Genomic DNA, 25,899 nt, shown 5'->3' on the forward strand with positions numbered 1-25,899 from the left:
GGCCCAACTTCATTTGGGATCTAGAAGTAACTGCAAAGCTTGTAAGGAGCTTCAAACTGGAGTTAGCAAAACTAGTTGGCTCCGTTACCAAGAGGCTGGAATCTGACATAGACACTTTCACAATTGCTTTCTAAAAGGTCAACCATTTTTGGATCCCAAAGAAACTGTGTCCCACCATCAGCTCCAAGGCAACAGGAACAGGAATTGCCCCTGGTCAAAGAGACCAAAGACGAGGCTGGAGCCCTACGCATATCACATGACAGCTGTGTGGCCAGGGACAAGGATTTCCCCTTGGAAACATCGCAGACCCTCTCCTAGCCTTGAAGATTCTCAGTACACACGTTAATGTATTTGAAGTTCTGAGACGCCCAAGAGTAAATAAACTATTTGTTACTTAGTTTTGCCCAAACTTATTCATCAGGAAAAAAAACTTGAACATAAATAACTATTTATGTTTCTTAGAATATATAAAGTTCCAGGGAATATTTTTGGGGAAATATTGCCTTAGGTAAACCATACGAGTCAGGATCTAATGACACAATGAAAGATGTAGAAAGTGGTCTACAAGTTGCAAGGTACTATGCAATATACAGTATCAGATGACAGAAAGGGGGTCTTCCAGAAGCTACAACCAGAATCCAAGGAAAGCACTCAGAGGCCACCCATACTGTGCCCTGGTTGCTGGCTGTCTAGTATAGAATAACTACACAGAGAAAAGTCCCAGGTCAAGCTCACTGAGTCTGGAGCTCAAAAAACAAAAACAAAACCAGAGTGGAGCAAAGGTGGGAAGATGTGTTTTCCAAGGGGCAGTGGGGCAAGACATTCATTCCACCCCCAGGCCAGCGAACCCTCAGCAGACACACACACTGGAAGGGCTCCTTTCTGAGGTAGGTACCTAGGTCTGTGGCTCTGTGCTTTCTTTACGTTGAAGCCACATTTTCTGGTAATAATCAATCAGGCACAGTTACTCACTTTGCAGAGATAATCCAAAGGTAAATTTCCCACTTGAAACTTCCTCCTTAGAACCATACCAAATGATAATAAGTACCATTAATTGGGCTTTTATTATATGCCAGATACTGAGCCAGACCATACACATACCTGTACTCCATTTCATCCTCAAAACAATTCTCATTCTAATGCGGCAAAACTCATGGAATATTATAAAACTGAGGTTTGGAGAAGTGAAGTGACTTGCCTAAGGTCCAAACTAGTAAAAGCTGGGGCTCTTGACAGGGGTCCTATTTGCAGAGATCTGCAAACATTTTTTATTCTGCATCAACAATATGTTATTTACAACTATACACATGTGCCACTGTACTAACAGAGATGTTTAAAAGCATGAGATAAAAGAAATATACATAGAAATAGTGTTTTCTTCTAACATCTAGTTGTCACACACATTACTTTTTGGAGATAACTGATATATTACACTAATTTTCTTCTTCGTTTCACAGTTTTTAACTTTATATTCCTCTCTATTCCATTAAAAGTCCAAATTAGTCCAGGTTCATTATCTGTTGAGCCTACGTCTACTCATTACTGCTCTTTCTAAAATTCTTTTATTTTTAAAAGTCACATAAAATGCCTATGAGGTCTCAGCAGAGGAACATATTTGGTTGCTAATGGTAGTTTTCAGAAGCAAATAAGAATTCTACTCCATCCAGCAGAGCCATTTACTGTGTACACTAAGTATTTTTTACACTGTGGTGAACCATTTTTTTAAAGTAGTTATTTTGTGTTCGCTAACCATAAAAATTTAAATTCCATTTCTTTAGAAATTCTCAGGAGAAAACCACCACATTATAACATCTTCTCTTGTACTTTTGGATATTTCACAGCAGACTGAAACTGGCAATAAAAAGACAGCAATGTTAATTATGACAATAAATGTACCTAGTATGTCCCATATATGTAATGATACGATGTTTACATTTTATGGGCAATATGGGAAAAGAAATTCATATCAGATGATGATACACTGTTAGAACAAGACCATCAGCATTCCTAGTTTATCTAAAATAAACTATTATTTTTCATATTTTTAAGGAAATACTGAATATACAGTTTTGATTAGAGATCTGTGAGTTTTAATGGTGTGATCAAAGGCCGAGTCTTTAAGAACACATATAAGCACAAAAGAGAAAAGGTCATCTCAGGCTGCGCGGTGCTAATAAAATACTACTTCTCAAAGTTACATTAATAAATGAACTACCTTGTTAAAAGAAACTGGGAATTCTGGATAGTTTGCTGACTGCTTTCTGTGTTAGCTGTGTTGGTTGTTGCTGTGGATTGTGTGATTGTAGTGGTGACACTGCTTGTGTTAGTACGCCGGGTTGCGTTGCGTGCAGTCTCCAGTTGTTGCCGTGCTGCCTGGGCGTGCTGCCGTTCTAGCTGCAGCTGCATCTGCAGTTGTTGTAACTGAGAAGCGGAAGGGCCAGAGGAATTAAGCTGTCCTCCTGCAGAACGTCTCACTCCTGACAACTGGGATAAAAGCTCTGCCAATGGAAATGAAGACATTAATGTCTACTTCAATATGAGGAAAACAAAACGCTATAGATCATTCTTTTACCAGAGGAACATTAAAAATGACCGTCAACAGGAAGGTAACCTGTGGCAACATACAGTTTCAGCTTGGAGCTTAATACCTTTTAGGATGCCTCCTAGAGGCAAAAGGTGTTGTGTATGTGTTGTGTATGAGAAATGCAAATACATATGAATATTAGCTCACATACAATTATTTTTAAGCAAAACATAGCAAATTGTTTTTTAAGTTGTTTGCATAATGGGCTGATTTAGTTATACTTTCTCTTAGCATTTTAGTAGGCTAAGGTGGCTCATCTACTGGTCCAGTCATAACATAAACCCTCTCAACATGAGCTCCATGAAAGCAGGGATCAAGTCCACTGTTTACGATATTCCTGGTTCTTAGAACAGCACCTGACACATAGCAGGCACTCAAACATTTATTTAATGATTGAATGACTCTCAGAATTAAATCCAAGAGACCTGCATCATTTCTAACTGTGACGGTTGTACACTTGCCTCTGCCTTCTTTCTCTGGAACCTTCTGGTACTGCTGTTTGAGAGCCCCAGAGCACCACTGCAGTGAGGACCACCGGTGATGCCCAGTGAAGCTGATTAGCTCCCGACTGTACAGCCTATTTAGACTCTCTTGTTTGAACAAGGCTGTGCTCCTCAGGAGCCAGGTGGCTCTCTGTCCCTGCCTTCTCATCTAAGTGAGGTGCAGTAGTTGCCTTCTCCCATGTGGAGGGTCTACCTGGCTTACATGGATTTGATGATTGCCCTTTCAACATTCCTAGGCTGGCAAAGCTCTTCACCATTAAAATTCATTTCCAGGGCACATTTCTGCCTTACTGCTCACTGTTGTTTTATCCCAGGGGCTCTTAACACCATTCCTTCATATAGTCCATCACTAACATAAACTAATTTTCACTGACAGAAAAAAACTGAATGGAGAAAGTGTCTCAATTTTGAATTTTGCCCCCAGCAATCACATTAACTTTTAGAGCCTGTTACCAAAGACAGCAGGTAAATATTCCTTTTGGATGAAGAAGTATTTTTTACAATTCCCAAAACTCAGTTTTTTTGGGTTTACTCCACATCCAAATGCCCAAAGCACGTTTGGAATTAAAATTTTACACTGGCTTCCCTGGTGGCGCAGTGGTTAAGAATCTGCCTGCCAATGCCAGGGACACGGGTTCGAGCCCTGGTCCGGGAAGATCCCACATGCCGCGGAGCAACTAAGTCCGTTCACCACAACTACTGAACCTGTGCTCTAGAGCCCACGAGCCACAACTACTGAAGCCAACGTGACACAACTACTGAAGCCTGTGTGCCTAGAGCCCGTGCTCGACAACAAGAGAAGCCACTGCAAGGGGAAGCCTTGAGGTGAGAAGCACCTCAACGAAGAGTAGCCCCCGCTCACCGCAACTAGAGAAAGCCCGTGCACAGCAACAAAGACCCAACGCAGCCAAAAATAAATAAATAAAATAAATCTATTTTTTTAAAAAGTTAAAAAAAAAAGATTTTACACTGAATATCTCACATTTTAAGGAAGATTTTATGAGTAACACTTGCTACTTTCGATGGCAGATTTATACACAGCAGCATTTCAGGTACGCATTCCACTGTATGTACACATTTCGGACTCGTACAGGCTCCCTGGACTCTTACTGCCCGCCAGTGCTTACTGAATCTTTCAGGGTCTCAGGCTACAGTGACTTCTGACATTTTGACTGTCAAACCTTGTGCTTTGCTGCTGGCTTCCCAGGTTGGCCATGCATGAGACCAGTGACTTGGCTATGAACTACATGTTCAAATGTTGTTGTTGTTTTTTTAATAATTTTTTTTCTAACTATCTATCTATCTATTTATTATTTTTGGCTGCATTGGGTGTTCGTTGCTGTGCGCGGGCTTTCTCTAGTTGCATCAAGCTGGGGCTACTCTTCACTGCGGTGCGTGGGCTTCTCATTGCGGTGGCTTCTCTTGTTGTGGAGCACGGGCTCTAGGCATGCAGGCTTCAGTACTTGTGGCTCGCGGGTCAGTAGTTGTGGCGCACAGGCTTAGTTGCTCTGTGGCATGTGGGATCTTCCCGGACCAGGGCTCAAACCTGTGTCCCCCTGCACCACCAGGGAAGCCCCAAATGGTTTTTAAAGTAAGATTTTCCCAAGCTATTAAAACACGAATGTTCCACAGTAATATAGTTCTCAAATCAAGGCAAGGACAAGACACTCCTACTTGACTTTCTTCCATGAGAAGAGCTTAATTCTTTAGTCCTGTCAATTAGTTTTCTTATCTGTGAGCTTGTGGAGGCTGAACCATGGAATTCTGCAGGTCTTTCAACTCTGAAATCTTCTATGATTTTCTTGGGTTTCACTGGAGGCCATAAATAGAACATTGACTGTTCCTTATTCTCTTATACCTCTAAGTACTTAGAAATGCCAAAATAATATGAACTACTTTATGTGGTCTACTTTGAACATATTTTATACTTATAAAATTTAGAGGAATTTTGTCAAGGAACATGTGGCGTGTGATAAGAGACTAAGAATACAAATCCTACCAAAAAATTTTAAAGGGAGCCCCACCATCCCCAGCCATTTCCTTTATTAATGTGAAACTAACTTACCAGCTATAGGATCCATGGCTTCCCTATTGCTTGGAGAATATGAACTCTGAGAAGAAGAAAGTCCACCAGTAGAACTGCTAGTAAAGTGCATGTTTGATCTACGTGCACGAGGACCTCCCAATCCCCGGCCAGGGTGAAACATTCTACGTACATGTCGAACACCACTCGATTCATCATAACTCCAAAGTTAAGGAAAAAACTCAAGTATTTCATAGAAAGAAAAAAGAAATCACTCAAGTCCTTGCAAGATAGACATGCAGATTTCCCAAATTATAAGCATTTTAAAATAGCACATTTCATTTAGAATACAAATGGTACAACTATATCTATGAGGGCTATTAACTCTAAAAAAAGACACTCAAATATAAAGCAAAATGTGAGTATGTGTATACTGTGTGTGTATATTATGTATGTGTGTGTGTTTTCAAAGAGAAAAAAAAGTTTCTCCAGGTGGGAAGAAGTTCCTTCCTAACACTGCCAAACGAGGTGAGAGGCATTGCCTGGTCAGACACCCAGGGTGAGACATTCTCTTACCCTCAACTCAGTACTGAATTCCATATATGTTCATACCGAAGTAACCACAAATAATAACCAGCAATTTTTTATATCTGGTGAGAACTGTGCTAATATACAGGCTAATCAAATCTCAATGACCATCTGTAATGAGAAACGAACAGTATAAATAATTTAAATTCAGGAGTAAAAGACTCCTTCTGGCTATTAGTTTTAATCTGGCAAGTTTTTTTTTTTCTTCCAATGCTGCTGCTAAGCAGAAAACCAGATTTGAATTTCTTGTACAAGTGGACACAGAGAGAGTAACAGCACATTTATCAAGAAGTCAAAGTTCCAGCAGCCTCGACCACCTTATACACCTGCGTGTGAGTTACACTGAAGAAGGTCCTGAGGAGCAAAGAGCTGCCAAAACTCATGAAGACAACGCTGTGTTTCCTCCACACAGGTGAGTGTGAGTGTGCAAGGAGACTGGGTGAGCTAGGTATTGCAGCAGGGGAGATCTTTCAAACCAGCCAACATACGGGAAAAGAATCTAAAAAAGAGGGGATATATGTATATGTGTAACTGATTCACTTTGCTGTCCAGCAGAAATTAACACAACACAACACTGTAAATCAACCATACTCTAACAAAAATTAACAACAACAACAAAAAAAAGAAACAAAGCAGCCAACAGACAGCTGTATAATGCAGATTAATTTTTGTGTTGACTTCCCAGTTTTGTCAGCTGATGGTTCAGGAGTCATGTGGGGACAGGTCGGGTGGCTCCAGGAAGCCCTCAGGCGCCACCGTAATGCACACCGTTTCATGGTGGTATTCATGACAGTGGCTTGGGTTCTGCAGAAAGTGATGTTGTGATCATCACACTTTGCTTTTAAAAAGTGTAAAAAGTGCACTTTAGGAAGAGTTCCATCAAAGTAGTTTAAAAAAAAAAAAAAAGTTTGGGTGCTTAAGAGGCTTAGAAACAAGTCACTCCCTCATGTCAAACAAAATTACCACACAGTAGCACTTGAAGTACCTGAAAAATCAGTTATATTTCCAGGAAAACTGCTATGCCAACATTTTGCTTTCTAGAACTTAATGATAATACTTGTTAGTAATCTAAAATGCAACACATGACTTCTTTTATTCTTATATTTTGCATAAGCTAATCTTTTCTTGGTAATGAAAGACTCATAAAAATCTTACAAAAATGCATGTAGATGACATGGGACATTCTACTGAATGGATACTAATTTCACTAGAGGCCCTTGAACTTGCTGAAAAAGTTATTTGCCTAGCTTCTCCATGAAGATGGAGTGACGCATGGATCAAGCATAACTCTGGGTATTGTTATAGGATTCTTTTATACAAAATGAGAAGTGACTCTAAGGCTAAAGTATTCTTGGCCTATTTGGATTTTCATATTCTCTTGGAAAAAACAAAAACAAAAACAAGCAAGCACCGCTTTCTTCGTTTTGCTTTTAGTGTCCCCTGCATTTAGGAGAGAGGAAGAGTGGGTTCCTCTGTTCTTTCAGTACTTGTCAAAGACTGGCTCAGTCCAGGCTGATATTCTAACTTCTCAGGATGGGTTCATATCTTTATCTTCCCATTAGTTTCCACTTATCTTCCCCTAACTCTAAAGGGCCATATTTCTAATTAGAAAATTAGGAATTGTGAGCAAGGGATGGGAGCTGTAGGACAAGAAAACCACCACACCAGTTTCCTCCTCAAATAAGTCTAAGCTTGAATTATGATTGCCAGGAGGCAAGCAAAGGAATCAGAATGAAGTCTGGCAGGGAGAAAGGTTGTGATTAGCTCTTGAATTGCTTCAGACTGCAATGAACACTAAAACCTTTACGTGAGAACAGAACCCTACGTTAATAGGTGATAGTTTCAGAAAAACAATTCAGAACTTGAAACCAGAAGCACCGAGTCTACAAAATTAATTTACTCTGGGGGGCCAGTAATCTCTTGGAGATTATTAGGGAATACTGCCAGGAACTGTCATGAGATTGGTTTGGGAGGGGAAGCAGAAATGAAAGTGGGAAAGGAATTTAGAGCTGGACCTGACCTTATGCTATCCTACTCAGAGACTGGGCAGGAAATGGCTCTCTCTGGAGAAGGAAACTCCAAAAGGGAAGCAAGCCCCACGACGCACACCGGCCCCCCATCCAGCCTGTACCAGGGTGAGGCAACAGAGATCAGGGGTGGCAAGCAAATCCATCCTCCATATAGTTAATGAACTAGATTTTAATTTGGATTAGCATTTTCCTCTTTTGTATGAAAACACCCTCCTGAAGACTTATAACCTGGTCAAATTGTCTTAAAAAAAATCTGATGGTTAACGAACTAAAGATGATGAGCAAGGGAACTTTCACTTACTGAGCATGATTAATGTAACAGTTATAGCACAGAAAAAGAGAAATAAGAAACTGCACCTCAACACTGAGTCACTCTTAGGAAAAGGTTAAATCAACTAAGATAGTCTGGAGGTTAGGTTTCCTCTTTGGGGATGTTGTCCTTAAAAATCATCGAAATGATAAATGCTACAAACAACTTTTCCCCTTGTTGCCTCTCGAAAGGATATTAAATCTCTAGGGGCTCTGTGTTCAAGTGTAAGATGAGCTGCAAAGTCATCCGTGACATGATTAGGATCGCCTCCAGGCAATGCCGCACAGATCGGACAAATCTGAAATGAAAGTAAAGAAAGCAGGTTTACTTATAGATGAACACTGATCAGACATCTTTCCGGATGAATACTTTACTGTACATTTTACCTTGACCAGGTTTTAACCAGGCAAAAACAAAGCAGATCCTGAACTAGTGAACAGCTGCGGAGGCTGAACAAGAACCGCAGGCATCAGTGCTGTGACTCCACCGAAGCAGACGTCTGTCAGGCTCAGACACACAATTCTAAACACACAGGTCGAATCTGAGCTCTGGCAACGACTTCCAACAGCCTGGCCGATTCATCGGCATGGTCTAGTAACACAGTTTCCATAAAAATAGTTTTTTAGTGTGCTATTTAGTGCACATTCATGACTAAGTCCAGTCTTGATTGGTAAAGGCTGAGATATAAGCTTCCCTAAAGTAAGCTAGACTTGAGGGCCAACAGCCAAACAAGACAGCAAAGCTCTTACTAAAAACACAACTGCACGAACTTAAATACTTTGAATGTGGTATGGTAAGACAGACAATGACTATCGATAATATGCAAATATGCTCTATCGATTCATGAATGGGACTTCCAAGGTGGCGAGTGGGTATGAGAGACCATTTTTAGAACTTTATTTCCCAGAAGGATGGGAGGTAGGACAAAAGCTTGGGATCAGAGCAAGGTCAAGGAGTAGAAGACAACTTCGCTGTGGGCCTGAGGGCAAGGGATAGAAGGAGAAAGAAGAAATGAAATAACGTGTCCACAGGCAGAGGAGGCTTGACAGGTTGGGAATGTGGTTTCTGAAACAGCAGTTTCAACAGAAGTGGTGAAATAGGAGGCAGGAGAGGGAAGGACAGGAAGAATGCACAACTTTCAGGGGAAAGCCCCTTACTCTTCCAGAAATCCAGCTGGACAGATGATGGCCTAAGAGTGGTAGCCAAGCCTTGAAGTATGAAGAACTTCAACCTTAAAGAACAGAACCAAGAAGAAAGGTCTGATGCAAAGGAGCACAACCAAAGGAAGCCGCAGGGCCTGGACAACGAAAGGCTTCAGCTGGCGCCCCTCCGGGGACAGGAGAGATGGACAGGATCCATCTTGCCAATACATGTGTCCTGTGCCTGAATTCTTTCACCTGGAGTAAAACTGGGCACCTGGTTGACCTTACTGCCCGCTCACAGCAGAGTGGGAGAGGAGAGCGGCACTGGAGATGAGGCGGCAGGGAAAAGGCGAGACCTGGAAGGACAACACTGGGATACGGAGGGGAAAACAAACCACTCTGATTCCTAGAGCCTAAGCGAACACAAATCCCTATCTCGAATGACTAGAAAGCAGAAGTTCCTGGACTCTGATGTGATCCCAGTTCCTCTTCATGTGCAAACAGTCAGCTGTCCTGATTATCTGCCTCAGGACTCTGAGAAATATCCTCAAGAAAACCTAAAGTTGCTCAGGAAAAATAACATTTAAGCAAGACAGTGTGCAAAAGAATTAGGGAGGTCACGATGGGATATACTTGTGAGGCAAACGAGAGGAAGAATTAGATAGCTATGCCTGTGTTTCTTCAGAAGGTGCCAGAAACGTGTTTTTTTTTTTTTTTTTTTTCTTTTTTTGGTGCCAGAGAGAAAAGCAATTGGATCTGTTTACAAGTTAACAGATTATCAACTCTCTCCTTACCAGGAATTTGGGTTTTACTGTCTGTACCACTCCTGTGCTGTGACACTGTGGGGTAGAGTCTGATATACTTATTTTACTTTTCACATGTTTCTGTCTTGTCTAGCTAGATTGTAAACTCTTTGAGAAATGCAGGACAGTGTGATTTCTTTCTTGTTTGGGAACTGTGACCAGATTTGCTAAATGCAAAAAGACCGACAATGTTTGGAGAAGCAGAAACAACCTCCAGTTGCATGTATGAGATTTTTATCCAAAGAGAAAATAACCACCAAAAGGAAAAGGCATCTTCCTTCTAAGATATTTCCTTTTGGATTGGCCTTTGGATAAAATCTATTTATAACTTGAACTGCACAAAGACAGCTACAGAAGTTGCAGTACTGTGAGGAGGCATGTCAATGAACTTAGATGAGGCAAGTCTCCTTGAGAATATGCATTCCTGGAAGGAAGACAGAATGGGAAAGTACAGATACCAAACATACTAAGAATGTCCTAATAAGACTGATAATCTCCTACAAACTAGAAAAGCACCTTTGAGTTAGGGATGTAAAATAGAAGGAAAATCAAGATCCTTCAATATTGTGTATTAATTTCAGTTCTGTAACTCAAAATCTTTTATATTTCACTGTAGGGATAAGGCAGGATGAAGGTATTCAGACTGCTTCACTTAGAGAGAAATAACACAAAAGCAAACACACTTCTCTAGTAACTAGGGATAAAGAGTTACCAAGGATAAGGAATTACTGGGGTAGGAGGAACACCTAGTTTGGCAGCTGGCACAGAAAAATCAAGAGGCTAGATGAGAACCAAGTGGAAGATGCTGTGACACTTGGGGCCACATGAAGCTAATTCAGATGAAGACCTGGAAGGGAAATCTAAGTGCTGATGGAACTGGAGGCCTGGTCACCTTACAGGTTTTTACATTTTATACTTAGTAAGCTAACTCATGTTTTAGGATAAAAACTTTGGTAAATCAAGGTTGTACTTTCTGAGAGATAATGGAGGGAACAAGAGGAAGGGAGAAAAAGAAGAGCAAAGTGGGGCAGGAGAAACAGAGAAGAGGTGGGAATAGAGACAGACGCCATCCTGCACCCAGGAGCACAAATGCAGCTTAGCTCTGAGTGTGTCTTTACTTCCACGAGATGGTACCTAATACCTTTTACAGGACAGGCAAATTCCACACAAAGGATAAGCTATTAACCCTAAAATTATGAGCCTGTCAACATTAATATTTATCATACTTCTACCGCCACATGATATAGAAATATCTATCACCTGAACAAGAAAATTCCATTAATTTTAAGCTAACACATTAGCTTAAAATTATGACAATACAACATTGTAAATCAACTAAATTTCAATAAAATAAAAAATTTTAAAAATTACAACAATTTGTCAACGTTAAGGCTTACTGAATTGGCTTAAGTCAGTGCTTCCTAAACGTGCTAAGGATATAATTCATCTGGAGCATTTGTTAAAAATATAGTTTCCTACAAACGTATGGACACCAAGGGGGGGAAAGCGGCTGGGGGAGTGGTGGTAGTGGGATGAATTGGGAGATTGGGATTGACATGTATACACTAATATGTATAAAACAGATAACTAATAAGAACCTGCTGTATAAAAAATAAAAAAAAAAAATATATATATAAAAAAACAGTTTCCTAGACTCCTGCCTAGAAAGTGATTCTAGGTTTGAGAATCTGTATTTTGACAAGGGTCCCAGTTACTTTATAATTAGAAAGTTTGGTAAGTACTGCTTGAATATACAAAGGTACTGAAAAATAATACTTACCCTGTTGTATGAAACACCAAATGTTGTCATTAGCTACCCCTCCCCCACATGCTTATTCACAAATGTCCTTGCTATTCTCAGTCTTAGCAATCTTTGCTATTGCTTGAGTCTTCCCCTTCTGCGTCATCCTGCCACTGAGAGTCACCATCAGTCCTGCTTTTTACCTGCAGCACCTCTGGAAGCCGTTCCCCATGTACTGAGGTGAGACCCCATGCCGAAAACATAATGGAGTTTCCATTTTTCCACATGTTCCCAGTGCATGATGGCCAGTGAGTAACCAGTCAGTGCAGATTCCTAACACCGGTGGCCACCTGTGTGACCAATGTCTAGAACATACCTTCTGAAGTTACTATTCAACATGTAAATGCTAAGTCACTACTGAATTTACAAAACCTTTTTCCCTGTGACAGGCTATGTGCATTAAAAAGAAATCTAAAAGCAAGCGCCCCATACAATTATCAACCAGTCTAAAGCAAGTTCGGATCTCCCCCAGCTTCTTTCTTGAACTCGAAAACCCTCTCCAGGTAGCATTCTGTCTGGCTACTGTACAGTGCTTTAAAACAAGAGAGGAGGATTTAAGTTCCTATGATGTGGTGAGTTCTTTTCCTCTCTCTCTCTCCCTCCTTTTTTTGGATAGGCTTCATAATACACTTCTTGCCCATTTTGTTCACTGCTACAGAAAAACGCATTTAAAAGCTGCCTATCTGATCCAGCACGTAAGCTGGCCTTCACTGACGCTAGGCTGCAGCATTACAGAGAGACTGGTCTTTCACCAAATTCATTCAGCAGCTGCTGGGGACTTAGGGAGGTTCTTCACCACGAGGATGATCCACTTCGATGCATCATCTTCTTAGACCACTTGAAACTGCCCTTGAACTCAGATTCTGGGACACCATGCTTCTTCTCAACAGCAAACACCTTAAGTGAAATAATTGCCTTGGCAATCGGCATTTCTTGACTAGGTTTCTGGATCACAAGCTTGATAAACTCATTTATTTCTCTGATCTAATTTTATACCCATGAGAAACATTTTCCTTTTGAGAATACATGTTCAAAAGCTGTGATTTCCTTACATCATCTTCTATGGTTACTTTCTGGTGATACCAAATGTCTGAGGCATCATTTCTCTGATGATCATGGTCTTATAACAGGCAGCAAAAGCTTCTTTGTAATTTCTACCCTTTTTTGATCCATGTTCATCCACATAATCATTATGATTAAGTTCATCTTGTTTCAAAAGAACCACAGAATCACTCAAACCCTACCATCCTTCCCTTCCCAAATGAGAGCCTAGGTGCCATGACGATGGAGAAAATGTCACTCCTCTGTACAGGGGCAAACACTTCTCTTTACTGTTCACCAAACCAAGTGGACAAATATTCTGGTTTTACAGGTTCTCTACTATCTGGCCTCATTTGGCTGATTCAGTTTTATTTCCCACTACTTCACACAACAATCAATGCCTTACCATCCTCTCCACCTCCTGTGTTCTTTCTAACACTGCATCTTGGTTCATGTCTCTTCCCTTGAGTAATACCATTCCTTCCATTCTGTCCACTTTTTGAAGTAACACCCATCTTTTCAAGGCCTACCTCAAGTCACAAAGCCCTGACTCCTTTTTGCATTTTTCTCCAATTGTGTCAGAAGAGCTAGTTTGGTTTTTAGACATGCTATAAAGTCTGTGTGGGTAGAGGTCATGTTTTAAATTTATTATGCTGACAGCCATCGTGCTTTACTCCAAGAATCTGATGACTTCGGAAAGCACTACTTCACACTTCACATATTAGATGTAACGCTCTTGGTTAATAGTTGGAGAGACACACTGAGAAGTTAGGAATACATGAAGTCTTGAGAAAGACCAGCAAATGTTTCCCTAAGCTGTCCTTAATAACTGACCCAGGCATGACCCAGAACAGCTTTTCTTCTGACATCATCCGTCTGAGGGCAAAGTAAATGTTGTGCCCCACCCTGACCCATTTCCTCCATCACAGCTAACAACTCAGTTAATTTCCGCTCAGGCACCCACACTTTCTCTCACACACTAGCCCTTCTGCAGCCCCCATCCTCCTCTGTTTCGTTGTTTTTTGTCCGGTCATTACTTCAAAACTCCTTCCCCCTTTTCCATTCCTCATTCCTTTATTACAGCTGTGAGTCAAGTTATGAAGTTAATCATGGTTGAAAAGATTAAAAGTAACAGCCTTGTATCTGAGGGTTATAAGTTCTGAAGCAAAATTAAAATGCAGTGAAGAACCTGCCCACTGCCATAGCTCTACTGTCTTCAGAAAAGCTCTGCTTATTTCTTCATCCTTATGTGAATGTGCTGTTTTTCCCCAATAATAACACAAGAAAGAACATAATTTCAAGCCAAATAATTTTCCTGTGTTGTTTAATACTATACTAATTTTCTAGTATAAGGTTACCTAGGTTTTCCCAAGCTAGCTTTGAGATCAAAGTTCACTACATGATGTGTTCTGCCAACCTATGTGCTTACTGTGCTCTGAGTTCCAAACCAGGTGTCCAAAGGACATTTACAAAAATAGCCTCTTTTTAAAGTTGGGGTCTTCCTTTTTTACGATATTTATGTAGACTATGTAGTAAATTCAAATAAAAACATTTAAGTAAAGCCTTGTGAGTGTCGTTTAAGATAAGGGCAACTTCTGGAAGTGCGATAAGCATACCTTCTCTTGTGCGGCTCTTTACAACTGTGTCCTAATTTCTGTAAGTTAAAGGACTTATGCTGTGAAGTCCAGGTAAGCTGGTAAAGTTAAAGTTCTGACTGGTTAAATTTGCCATACTGTATAATTTTGTTACTATGGATTAACTAATTCATTAAGTATTTACTGAGTAAATACTTAGGTACAATTCATGTCTGGGGCACAATTTGTGTCTCTCCTTTTGAGGAACTCTTAAATTCAGCTCTAGAAATACCACGGGCTTGTTCTGTAAGGCAGATTTTCTGATCACCTGCAATTCAGTGGGGGTGTTTTTAACAAAGTTTCTTTTACTGAAAAGTGGTGACCCAAAGGAGCTATTATAATTTAAAGCCATGACATACAAAACCCCTCACATGCATTATATTTTAATCCTCATACTAAAAAGAGAGTTGACATTCTACTGAATTAACAACTGCTAAGGCTAAACTGATAACTCCAGGTTTTTGGATCTCTTGCGTAATTAAAAGTAGTCTATCTTATAAAATCTGAGATATAATGAAAATAAGACAAGAGTGAGTGAAGTTTTGCTTTGAGGACATACAAAAAGCACTAGTGGAAAATCTATGCTACATGGTCAACAAACTCATTTTGGGCCTTCTCTAGAACCATCTAAATTGTAGCTACATGCACCTTAGCCATCCGTTTTGTCAATACAGATATAGGTTCTTTCAAGACCCGAGTGATCACAACGTTCAACTCGATTATAATCTAATTTTCTGCTGTTGCAGTGGAACACTCAAATTAACTTATAATTAAGTATAAGCCACTTCATATTGAATTTATTTTTCTCCTCAGTTCCATTCTCCCCATTTTAATGCTTAGGTTGGAACTGTCAACTGCTTCCAAAGAGCAGCATTTAGAATGTTAGGGAGTTTTTGTTAAATACAAAAATTTCAGTTTTCCTTACATTTTTATATATGATTTAAAAGTACTAAATAATTAAAGTTTTGGTTTTAAACATGTTTCTTGGACATAGATTTAAATTACATGTGTATACTGATGTCCTGGGAATTCATAACACTTGAAAAAATATAATTTAGCCACAATGAAAAATAACTCCAAAGGGGTCAGGGTGCTCGCATTTCTTTATCCTGTTCACAGTTCACTCTGAATATGAGCACTCACATCCATGAGTACTTAGAAGAAAAACCCCAATGTGAGCTTTACTGTTTCCACCTATCCTGGGGTAAGCTATATATTTCCCCTGTAGACCTAGAGAAAGACAAGGAAACGGGCACCCCTTGTTGCGTAGTGCGTCAGTAAGCACCTGCGAGCTGCAGGGGGACAGGCACAGGGAGGCAGAGCCCAAAGCCAGCAACAGTTTTAGTGAAAAGTCAGAAATGACTCTACGTAAGTTAGTGGGTTTATGTTGTTTATAATGAGTTTAGTGTCTGGCAATGACAGAAGCTTTGTAAGCTCCTCTTCTCAAGAGCATTACAAGTTTGTCAAGTGAGGCTGAGTTTGGTAGGATTTCCTAGAAAAAAATAACCTCAGCTATGAAGACTGAGACTGGCGTCTTCAAATAATTTTCTTAACCAGTTTTTCTTTTTTTAATCTGAGGGGCACGATGGGGAAAAAAGGGGTACCAGGAGAAGAGACAAGGCTGAAAAGTGTTTAAAGGACTTCTGAGCTACCTTATAATTTTCCAGTAGTTGCCAGAGAGGTCCCATCTTTAATTTATACACCCCTCCCTACAAATCTTTCTGCAAGCCCTGCAAGAAGAGGCCCCACTTCTATGCACTGACTTGAAATTAGCTGTCCAGACACTGAACTAGACAAGCCAGTATTTCACAGGACAAAGAAGACACCAAACCAGTGGCCAAATGAAAAAAGAACTCAAAATGAATGTCTCTACACCTGCTGCTCTCTTACCCACCCAGTGCTCCCCTTCATATTGGGTGTTCTTCCCATTCTGAAAACTGCCTACTCACCTTTCCCTACAGGAGTTTACTTCAACACAGAGGGAAGCACAGAGCAATGAAAACCCTACCCAGGATAACAATATACTCTGAAATACCAGGCACGCACCTTCTTGGAAAAGCTTTTATTACCTCATTTTCATAATATTCTAAATGATTCCCCTCCTGGTTTTCATATCACCTTAAGGAACTGATCTCTTATAGAAATATCTTTTAAAATATCATGACACACACATAAATTGAATTATCCTAGAACAATGTGGAATCCCCAACGTGTCTCCTATCATTTCCTTCTGTGCTATCAACTCAAAAATCTACTGGGAAACCAATGGCCGTATCACCCTTAAAAGTATTACTATCTAATTTTAAACAATATGCTCAAAATAACTATTATTAAAAGTGTGCAAAGATAGCCAAATACTAAAGATAGTAAAAAAGTGATTTATAAAAAAGACAGTGTTCTGAGTCAAAAGTAATGAAAAGCACAAATGGTAAAAGTACCAAATCCTGGTCTGCTATAATCTCTCTAGCTAAATGCAGTTGAGTAGTAGCTATACGGTTGCCTGTAGCAACGGTAGTTTTATGTATTCCTCCACTATTATTAAATAAAATACCATTGTTAGTTCACAGAAAAGCAGACAGCATCCAACTGCATTCTTTGAAGAAGAATGCAAGTAGTAACAGTCAATCCAAGCCTATTTTTTTAAAAAAATGTGTATTTGGCTTTTAAATGCTTACTTTTCTTGATTACCTGATTATAAGAGTAAATAGGTAATTATAATATTTAAGAAAATGTACAAGATTAGATTAGAAGATTTGTAAAAATTGTGGTTCACTCCACTATTATTGTTCCTGATAAGGAAATACCTGTGTTGGGAAGTTAGCTCTATATATCTACATATTAAAATGGTCTTTCAATGAAATACAGATATTATTTTGATGGTCAAAATTTAAAAGTCCTATACACAACTTAAAAATATGTAACCTTTCATAGCCCTCATGTATAAACCAAATCTGTCACATTATTTTGGTTTGCAGTATATTTGATCTTATATTTTCCTGCTTCTTTAATTTAGGTATCAAAATGCATCTGTTTATACACAAAATGCCACAATGATGATAATTTCTATTCTGTGTTCTATGGCTCCTTTTAATTGACACTCAAACAACTGTCTAAATATTAAATAATCCGCTAAAACAGATTATTCTGACTCATTAAAAAAAAAAAGTAAAAGTCCTTTTATGTCACCATGTTTCTCCATAAGAATAAAATCGTATGAAGTCAGATTGTGAAAAATTTCTTAAGTCATTCTTTCTTCTTGGTTTTTACTTCTTATCAAATCAGTATAAATAGAACACAATACAACCATGCTATTTCAAAATTAAACTCAATTTGTTACAAACACATCTAGGTCTTCATTAAAAAGGGAGGGATGGGGATATATGTTTATGTATGGCTGATTCACTTTGCTGTACAGTAGAAACTAACACAACACTGTAAAGCAACTATACTGTAATAAAAATTAATTAAAAAAAGAAAAAAGGTAAAAAAAAAATAAAAAAACAAAAAAGAAATGAGAAAGAGTCAGATAGTGTAGACATCGACAATATAATAAGATGATATTATGAATAACCTTGTGCCAAGTTCAGAAATTTATACAGATGTATCCCTAGGAAAATAAAAATTAACAAACTAACACAATTAAAAAAAAAAAGGGGAGGGACTGTATCACTTACATGTATGAAAACCTAAAAGCTGGAGATTGCCCTAACCTCCCCTTTTTGGAGAGTAAAGAAACCAAAGAGTAAACCAAATGAAAAATAGAAAGCAAAAAGCTTCCAGCAGGGAATGCTAGAGAACTGATGCAATTATGAACAGAATAATATACTACAACACAGATTTCTAGAAGTGAGAAGAAAATGTTGGTGAACAAAAGTGCTTTTACTTTTTAAAGCATAATGTTCTTAATATAAATTGCAAGAGATTTATTAAACAAGGAACTGAAAGATTAATTACATATCATTAATTAGAGGTAAAGTTACATTTCATTTAAAAACAACAACAAAAATCCCTGAAGGCTTTCTAATTAGCTGCAGTGCAAGTCAGCTCAAACGTAAGATTTAAGAAAAATTTCAGGAGTCATGCTTAATGCTTTTATGTTCAAAGCTTTCCCACCGTGTTTCTTCCACATTCCTACCACTTCCTCAACAAATCCTTCATGTTTGCAATCCCATTTGACCTCTAGCGCTCACTTCTACCACCAGCTTGATGGATTTTGATAATTACATACTGTGCTACTTCCCCTCTTAATTCTTCCCGCAACCAAAAACTAGTTAGTTGTCCCAATCTACCAGATTTCGTAACTATGAGGGTTTTTAAGAACTTGCGCTTAACTTCAAAATCACACTGCTTATCAGATTTGGTGTTTATAAAAAGATCCCTGAGACTATACCCAATCTGCTTGTAAAGTTTTTAATCATCTTCACTATGTATTCTATGTTAGATGTTGTTTTTAATAATATCTAGTTTTGAAGGATCCTCCATATCCTCAAAATCAAAAGCCTCTTGAGCAATCTTAAATTAATCTTAAGAAAGGAGGCAAATCTTAGGTTGGGGCCTTAGAGTCCCAAGTTGAAAAAGGAGACAAAAATATAGACAAAGACTACAAAGTTATTTTAAAAATTAACCTTCCGTACATTTTCTTACTAGCTATGTCAGGTATCGGTAAATGCTTACTAGTGGTGACAGTAATATCTGCAGGGATATATCCTCTCGCTCCTAAATGTTCCAAAGGGATGCTGGTTAGAGGAGTGAGACCCTTAAGTCCTAGAGGAAGGTACTAGCTGGTGGTACAGAGGGGATATGCAGGAAATGCAGGGGCAAGGAAGGATAGCAAACTGAGCATTTAGAAAGAAAAATATAAACAGGAATAGAAACAGAGATACAGTTATTATGTGAATCTAATTCCCTACCTTCCAAAATGACATGAGTCACTCCTGAACTCCAGAATTCAAAAATGTTTTAATTACCATGACTTGGCAAAACACAGGGGGGAGGGTGTAGAGAGGGGACACATAATAATATCACGTGGACATTTACGTATAACTGTTAACACATCAGAGCTGATGATGTGTTTCACATATATACCTAGAGGCATTCAAAATACTTAACACCCGGCAAGGCATAGGCAGCAATCATTGAGCATGGACACTGGTCAGTATTCCACACGTGGTACACCCGCTGATGTCAGCCCCGGATCTAGGACACGACCTACATGATTAAGAATCAAGCACCTTAGTAGCAAAGATTCTTGCCTGCTTGCTGTTTTTCACTTTGAAATGTCTGGGTGTGCTATGAGTGGGAAGCGAGGTAGATGCAGTGCTCATGCAGACTAAGAGCCCATGAGGAGGGAGAAATCCTTAAAATATTCCACAAATACTAATATGAAAAAATGGTATGGCCGCTGCCTTGAGCTATGTTCCAAAAGTTGGGGAACTAAACGAAGGCATATAACTGAACACGACTTATGAGAGACAGACCATAAAACTATTTGTAGATGGTATTTAATTTTCAATCCGTGTATCAGGTACAAAGGAGTATACATAAATTGTATTTACTTTCTGGAAAAAAATAAAGGCAAGGCTGCTGGTAGTTGACTCTCATTTTTAAAAATGAATAATTAGCTTTTCATTCATGGAGGGGACTTGAATTTCCACTGGATTCCCCAATTTTAGACGTGGAAAACCGACACATTGTCCTGTCCCAATGGGGTGATGGAACTACTACACTAGGGCCTACTGGCTAATATAATACTGATTTTAAGAATGCCAGGTTTACAACAGGGAAACCCCTCCTTATTATATCTAGGTAAATAAACTCTCAAACTTAACAGAATTTAAATCAAAGAGAAATTATTCCAACTTTCCCACAACAACCAGGACAGAGATGCAATCAAGTCAGCATTCTTCACACTGTTATCTGGGACTGTTCCAAAAGGAAGCAAAATCACCTTTGTAGAATAAAAAGAACAAATTAAGAACACAAGTAAAATGTGACAATAGTGTTCTGAGGTTCCCCAAGGTGCAAGATGAGAGCATTTTTGAGTTGTTAGATGGTAAAATTTGATTTGAGAACTACATAATGTAAATTTACCAACTGTTTGAACTATAAATCTTATAACAACTTTAACATCAACCAGCAGTGTAAGTGGAGATAACAGTGAACCTGTACTCTCACAGCTGTAACAGCAGGGCTGTAGTGGAGACAGAATAGGACAGTGGTTAAGTAGGGACTCTACAACCCAAAGGGACTCTGGCTGAGTTCAAACACCTGACTCTGCCCCTTACTAGCTGAGCGTCCTTGGATACACTATTACTTTACTTCTCCCGAGTTTCAGTTAATTTGTTTTGAGTACATTCAGGGGCTTATGAGTTGAAGCAATGTGCAAATGCTTGTGCCCAAACTCTCCGAGTTCTACACCCACAGTTCCAGCTCTCATGGCTCACTTTATCTACTGTTACCAATGGTAAACGGGGGGGAAGGGGACTCTTTGGGGTGCACTCATCATTTCTTGAAGTTGGATATATGCTGACTCAGGTGTCAAGTAAAATATCCAAAAAGCTTTCAAGCCAAGATTTTCTTTGTGTATTATTCTGGGTCCCTGGCCACTGGCAAAGATCAGAGGAGGAGGAACTTCTAGGGACCTCAAAGCTCTGACCTATGAAGCAAGAGATATGATCTGATGAAAACCCAGGAAGGTCAGTAATATGCTACAATGAGATGTGACAATGGATTTCTACTTAGTATATGACCAGAGATTTTAAAATTTCCTTGTGAAGGTTTCCTTATAAAAGAGAAATCAATCAGGCAGCTAGAATACTATGAAAAGAGATGTGTTGCAGGTCGGAGTGCTTTAAACCTTTTCACTATGTGTTTACTGAAGGCTCCTGAATTTGTATAAGATTCCACGTTGTGCTTTTAGCAACACGGCAAGAAAGGCTAGTGTGGACAAATGGGGGCATCATCTCGTACACGTGCAGCCTCCCTCCTAGGATGTGTAAAATTTGCTGTTTAAAGGTAATTTAACAGTTATCACACAAACAGTATCAGTACCCTTAGCAGGAGGTAGATGATAGTGACATGGCTTTATTTATGTTAGAAATAATATACTTTACCATATCATTTAGACACAGGCTGCTTCACTTACCACTTCTGTTGATGTTTCTGCATGTTCAGAAGTAACATGTTCTTGAAGAGATGTCTCCGTATAGCCCATTTTTCCACAATAGGGACAAGTAAAAGACTGTGGTTGCTCTACAGAGAAAGCTTCCCCACCATAGTACAGATCTGAAAAACAGAGTGGAACTGCATTGAGAAATAATTATTACTCCTTTTTAAAAAATATATAAAAATGTAATCATGTGGTACGATAATGTAAAAAAAAAAAAAGGGTGCCTAAAATCTCCACCAACAGCCTCACTTTGTCAAGGAGTGCTTAGGTACCTCTCTGTTTACCTCTGTAACATCCTTATTCTCCCAAGGACTCTATGTCACTCTTCCCAAATTCCTTCTCTACTTGCTACTACAGCCTTAAGAGAAAAGCAAGCAAACAGCTTTATATCCCTTCATTTAATTTTGAAACATCTCTAATTTCACATCTGGTTCTAATTTTATTGTAATTTATTTTTTTCTTTATCTCTGTATATACTGTGGCAACACCAAAGTCAATACAAAGAATCAGCAGGATATATCATATACGAGAACACAAGTGCTCAGAGGGAAAGAACAGATGACAATGATCAATATGCCAACTCCTAGATGCAGCTATTTATCTACAGAACATACCATTCATATAGCAGGAAGGACCCTAAGCATTCAGTTCTTATAAATGCTAACTTGAATGGGGAACTACCACAACGTATTCTGCCCAACTTGGTTACTGAAGAACTGACCAATTAGTGAGAGTCCGTGGGAATAATTTGTTCGCCTGATTAACACATGTCAAGGAATAAGTCTATTTTTCTCCATTAGTAGCACAAAAGGAAATGCAATTTAAAGTACACTTAGTATGTTACGTCACTTCACTACAAAGATCTCATTATTTAACATGAAACAAATACCTACTTTAAGAAGATATGATCGTTTTTGTGAGAAGAGAAAATGAAAGAAAGTGTTTACTACAAGATAGATTCATGCACATTCATTTTTAGGGAAATTAAGACTATCTTAAAAATATTTACCCATTACATATATATTGACCATTTATTATATGCATAAGACTTGCCAAGTGAATTTGGGGTAGGTGGAGATAAACATAAAAAAAAAAAGAAGAGAACTTTCTTACCTGATAAAGGGCATCTACAAAAAACCCAGAGCTAACATCATACTTACTGGTGGAAGACCGGATGCCTCCCCACTAAGACCAGGAACAAGACAAGAATGTCCACTCTTGCCATTTCTATTCAATATTTTACTGGAGGATCTAACCAGAGTAATTAGGCAAGAAAATGAAACGAAAGGCATCGAGATGGAAAGGAAGAAGTAAAACTATCTCTATTAGCAGATGACATGACCCTGTATATCAGCAATCCCCAACCTTTTTGGCACCAGGGACTGGTTTCCATGGATGGGGGCGGCGGGGGGGGGATGGCTTTGGGAAGATTCAAGCACATTACATTTATTATGCACTTTATTTCTATTATTATTACATTGTAATATATAATGAAATAATTATACAACTCATCATAATGCAGAATCAGTGGGAGCCCTGAGCTTGTTTCACTTGCCACTCACTGATAGGTTTTTTTTTTTTTTTTAAATTTTGTTTATTTATTTATTTATGGCTGTGTTGGGTCTTCGTTGCTGTGCGAGGGCTTTCTCTAGTTGCGGCAAGTGGGGGCCACTCTTCATCGCGGTGCGCGGGCCTCTCACTGTCGCGGCCTCTCTTGTTGCGGAGCACAGGCTCCAGACGCGCAGGCTCAGTAGTTGTGGCTCACGGGCTTAGTTGCTCCGCGGCATGTGGGATCTTCCCAGACCAGGGCTCGAACCCGTGTCCCCTGCATTGGCAGGCGGATTCTCAACCACTGCGCCACCAGGGAAGCCCACTGATAGGGTTTTGATATGAGTCGGCAAGCAATTGATTTATTATGGTCTCTGTGCAGTCAAACCTCTCTGCTAATGATAATTGGTATTTGCAGCCACTCCCCAGGGCTAGCATCAGCACCTCAGCTCCACCTCAGATCACCAGGCATTAGATTCTCATAAGGAGAGCGCCACCTAGATCCCTCGCATGCGCAGTTCACAGTAGGGTTCCCGCTCCTATGAGAACCTAATGCCACCGCTGATCTGACAGGCAGTAATGTGAGCGATGGGGAGCGGCTGTAAATACAGATGAAGCTTCGCCTGCTCGCCCGCCGCTCACCTCCTGCTGTGAGGCCCGGTTCCAGTAGCTGTGGGGACCCCTGCTGTATACAGAAAATCCTAACGAATCCACTAAAAAACTATCAGAACTCATAAGCAAGTTCAGCAGCATTACAGGATACAAGATCTATATATAAAAACTTATTGTTTTTCTGTAATTTGCAATGGACAATCCAAAATTAAAATAAAAAAAAATTCCATTTACAAGAGCAAAAAGAATAAAACATTTAGGAATACATTTAATGAAAGAAGTGTGAAACTTATCCTCTGATAGCTACAAAATTTTGCTGAAAGAAATGAAAGATGACTTAAATAAACAGAAAGATAGCCTAAATACACAGAAAGACATCCCGCATTCATGGGTTGGCAGACTTAATAACATTGCTCTCCAAACTGATCTACAGATACAAAATAATTCCTATCAAAATCCCAGTTGGCTCCTTTGCAGAAATTTGACAAGTTGATCCTAAAATTCACATGAAATTCAAGGGATCTAGAATACCCAAAACAACTTTCAAAGAGAACAAAGCTGGAAGATGCACACTTTCTGATTTCAAAGCTTACTACATAATTGAGACACTGTGGTACTGGTATATAGGCATATAAATCAACGGAACAGACTGAGAGTCCAGAAATTAAAACTGACATTTATGGTCAATTGATTTTTCTTTTTTAACAGCTTTACTGATATATCTTTGACATACAAAAATTGTATATATTTATGGTATAAATGTTTTCATATATGTATACACTGTGAAAAGATCACCAATCAAGCTAATTAACACCTCTATTATCTCTACATAGTTACCATTTTGTGTGTGCGTGTGTGTGTGTGTGTGTGTGTGTGTGTGTGTGTGCTGAGAAGATTTAATTTAAGATCTATCCTCTTTGAAAATTTCCAGTATACAATATCGTTAACTATGGTCACCATGCGATCTCTGGAACTTTTCACATGCCAAAGAATAAAGTTGGAACTCTACCTCATTCCACACACAAAAATTAACTCAAAATGGATCAAAGATCTAAATGTAAATACTAAAATTATAAAACCCTTTGACGAAAACATAGTTTTAAGTCTTTATGATCTTGGATTAGGCAATGGTTTCCTAGATATGACACTAAAAGCACAACAAAGGAAAGAAACAGATAAACTAGACACCATCAAAATTAAAACTTATGTGCTTCAAAACATACCATCAAGAAAGTGAAAAGACAACCCACAGAATAGGAGAAAATCTCTGCAAGTCATTTATCTGTAAGGAACTTGTGTACAGAATACACAAAGGACTCTTAAAAGTCAATAATAAAGGACACATTACCCAATTAAAAAATGGGCAAAGGATCTGAATAGACATTTCTCCAAAGCAGATCCACAAATGGCTAATCAGCACTAGAAAAGATGGTCAACATCACTGGCCATCAGAGAAATGCAAATCAAAACCACGTGAGATACCACCACTTCACACCCACTAGGACGGCTATAATCAGACAGAAAATAACAAGTGTTGACTAGTAAGAAATTACAGCATGAAACATTTAAAGCTTTTCTTATGAATTGACAGTGTCTTCTAATCAACTGTAGAAATAATCTGCTTCCTGATAACTAGAGCAAGAAGACTTGTGTATTGTTAGCAAGAACGGTCAGTTTAAACTCTATTCCTTCTTTACTGAGGCATTCTTCCGTTTCATACCTTGCTGGTTGTATTTATTTCTGAATGGCTTTCATAAATAAGCTATAAGAGAAAAAATTACTTAGAATATAAAAGTAAGACTCATGTTATTTTTAATGAATTTGGAGCCTCATGTATGCTACTGGGGACAGTTTTAGAACATTTTGCCTTTACTTCTTCATACACATACACACAAAGTTCTAAATGATAATTCATTAAAATTTTAATTAAATACGTACCAAAATCTACCCTTGTTAATATGCACTGCATTGGGTGGTCAGTTGTATGCCTTGTTGTTGTTGCACCACTTTCATAACAAGATGCACAAAGATCGTAATCGTAGCAAATTAAACACTTATATCTGCGACCTCGAAAATTTCCTTTTAAACATGCATCACAGCTGACACCTATAA

General features: G+C 38.9%; 1 protein-coding gene across 1 annotated transcript in view; it reads right to left on the minus strand.

Annotated features, from left to right (window-relative positions):
• The window catches only part of KCMF1 (potassium channel modulatory factor 1), a 75,770-nt gene that overhangs the window by 2,312 nt on the left and 47,559 nt on the right, over positions 1–25,899 (minus strand). Inside the window, exons 2-6 of the mRNA XM_082357261.1 lie at positions 25,726–25,893; positions 21,604–21,743; positions 8,233–8,336; positions 5,153–5,331; positions 2,216–2,498 (exon numbers count right to left, since the gene is read on the minus strand). Of these exons, the coding sequence (XP_082213387.1) occupies positions 2,216–2,498; positions 5,153–5,331; positions 8,233–8,336; positions 21,604–21,743; positions 25,726–25,893 (874 nt within the window). The remainder of the gene's footprint in view (positions 1–2,215; positions 2,499–5,152; positions 5,332–8,232; positions 8,337–21,603; positions 21,744–25,725; positions 25,894–25,899) is intronic.

This window comes from Balaenoptera borealis (assembly GCF_965194805.1).
Source record: "Balaenoptera borealis genome assembly, chromosome: 15".
Classification (NCBI taxonomy): domain Eukaryota; kingdom Metazoa; phylum Chordata; class Mammalia; order Artiodactyla; family Balaenopteridae; genus Balaenoptera; species Balaenoptera borealis.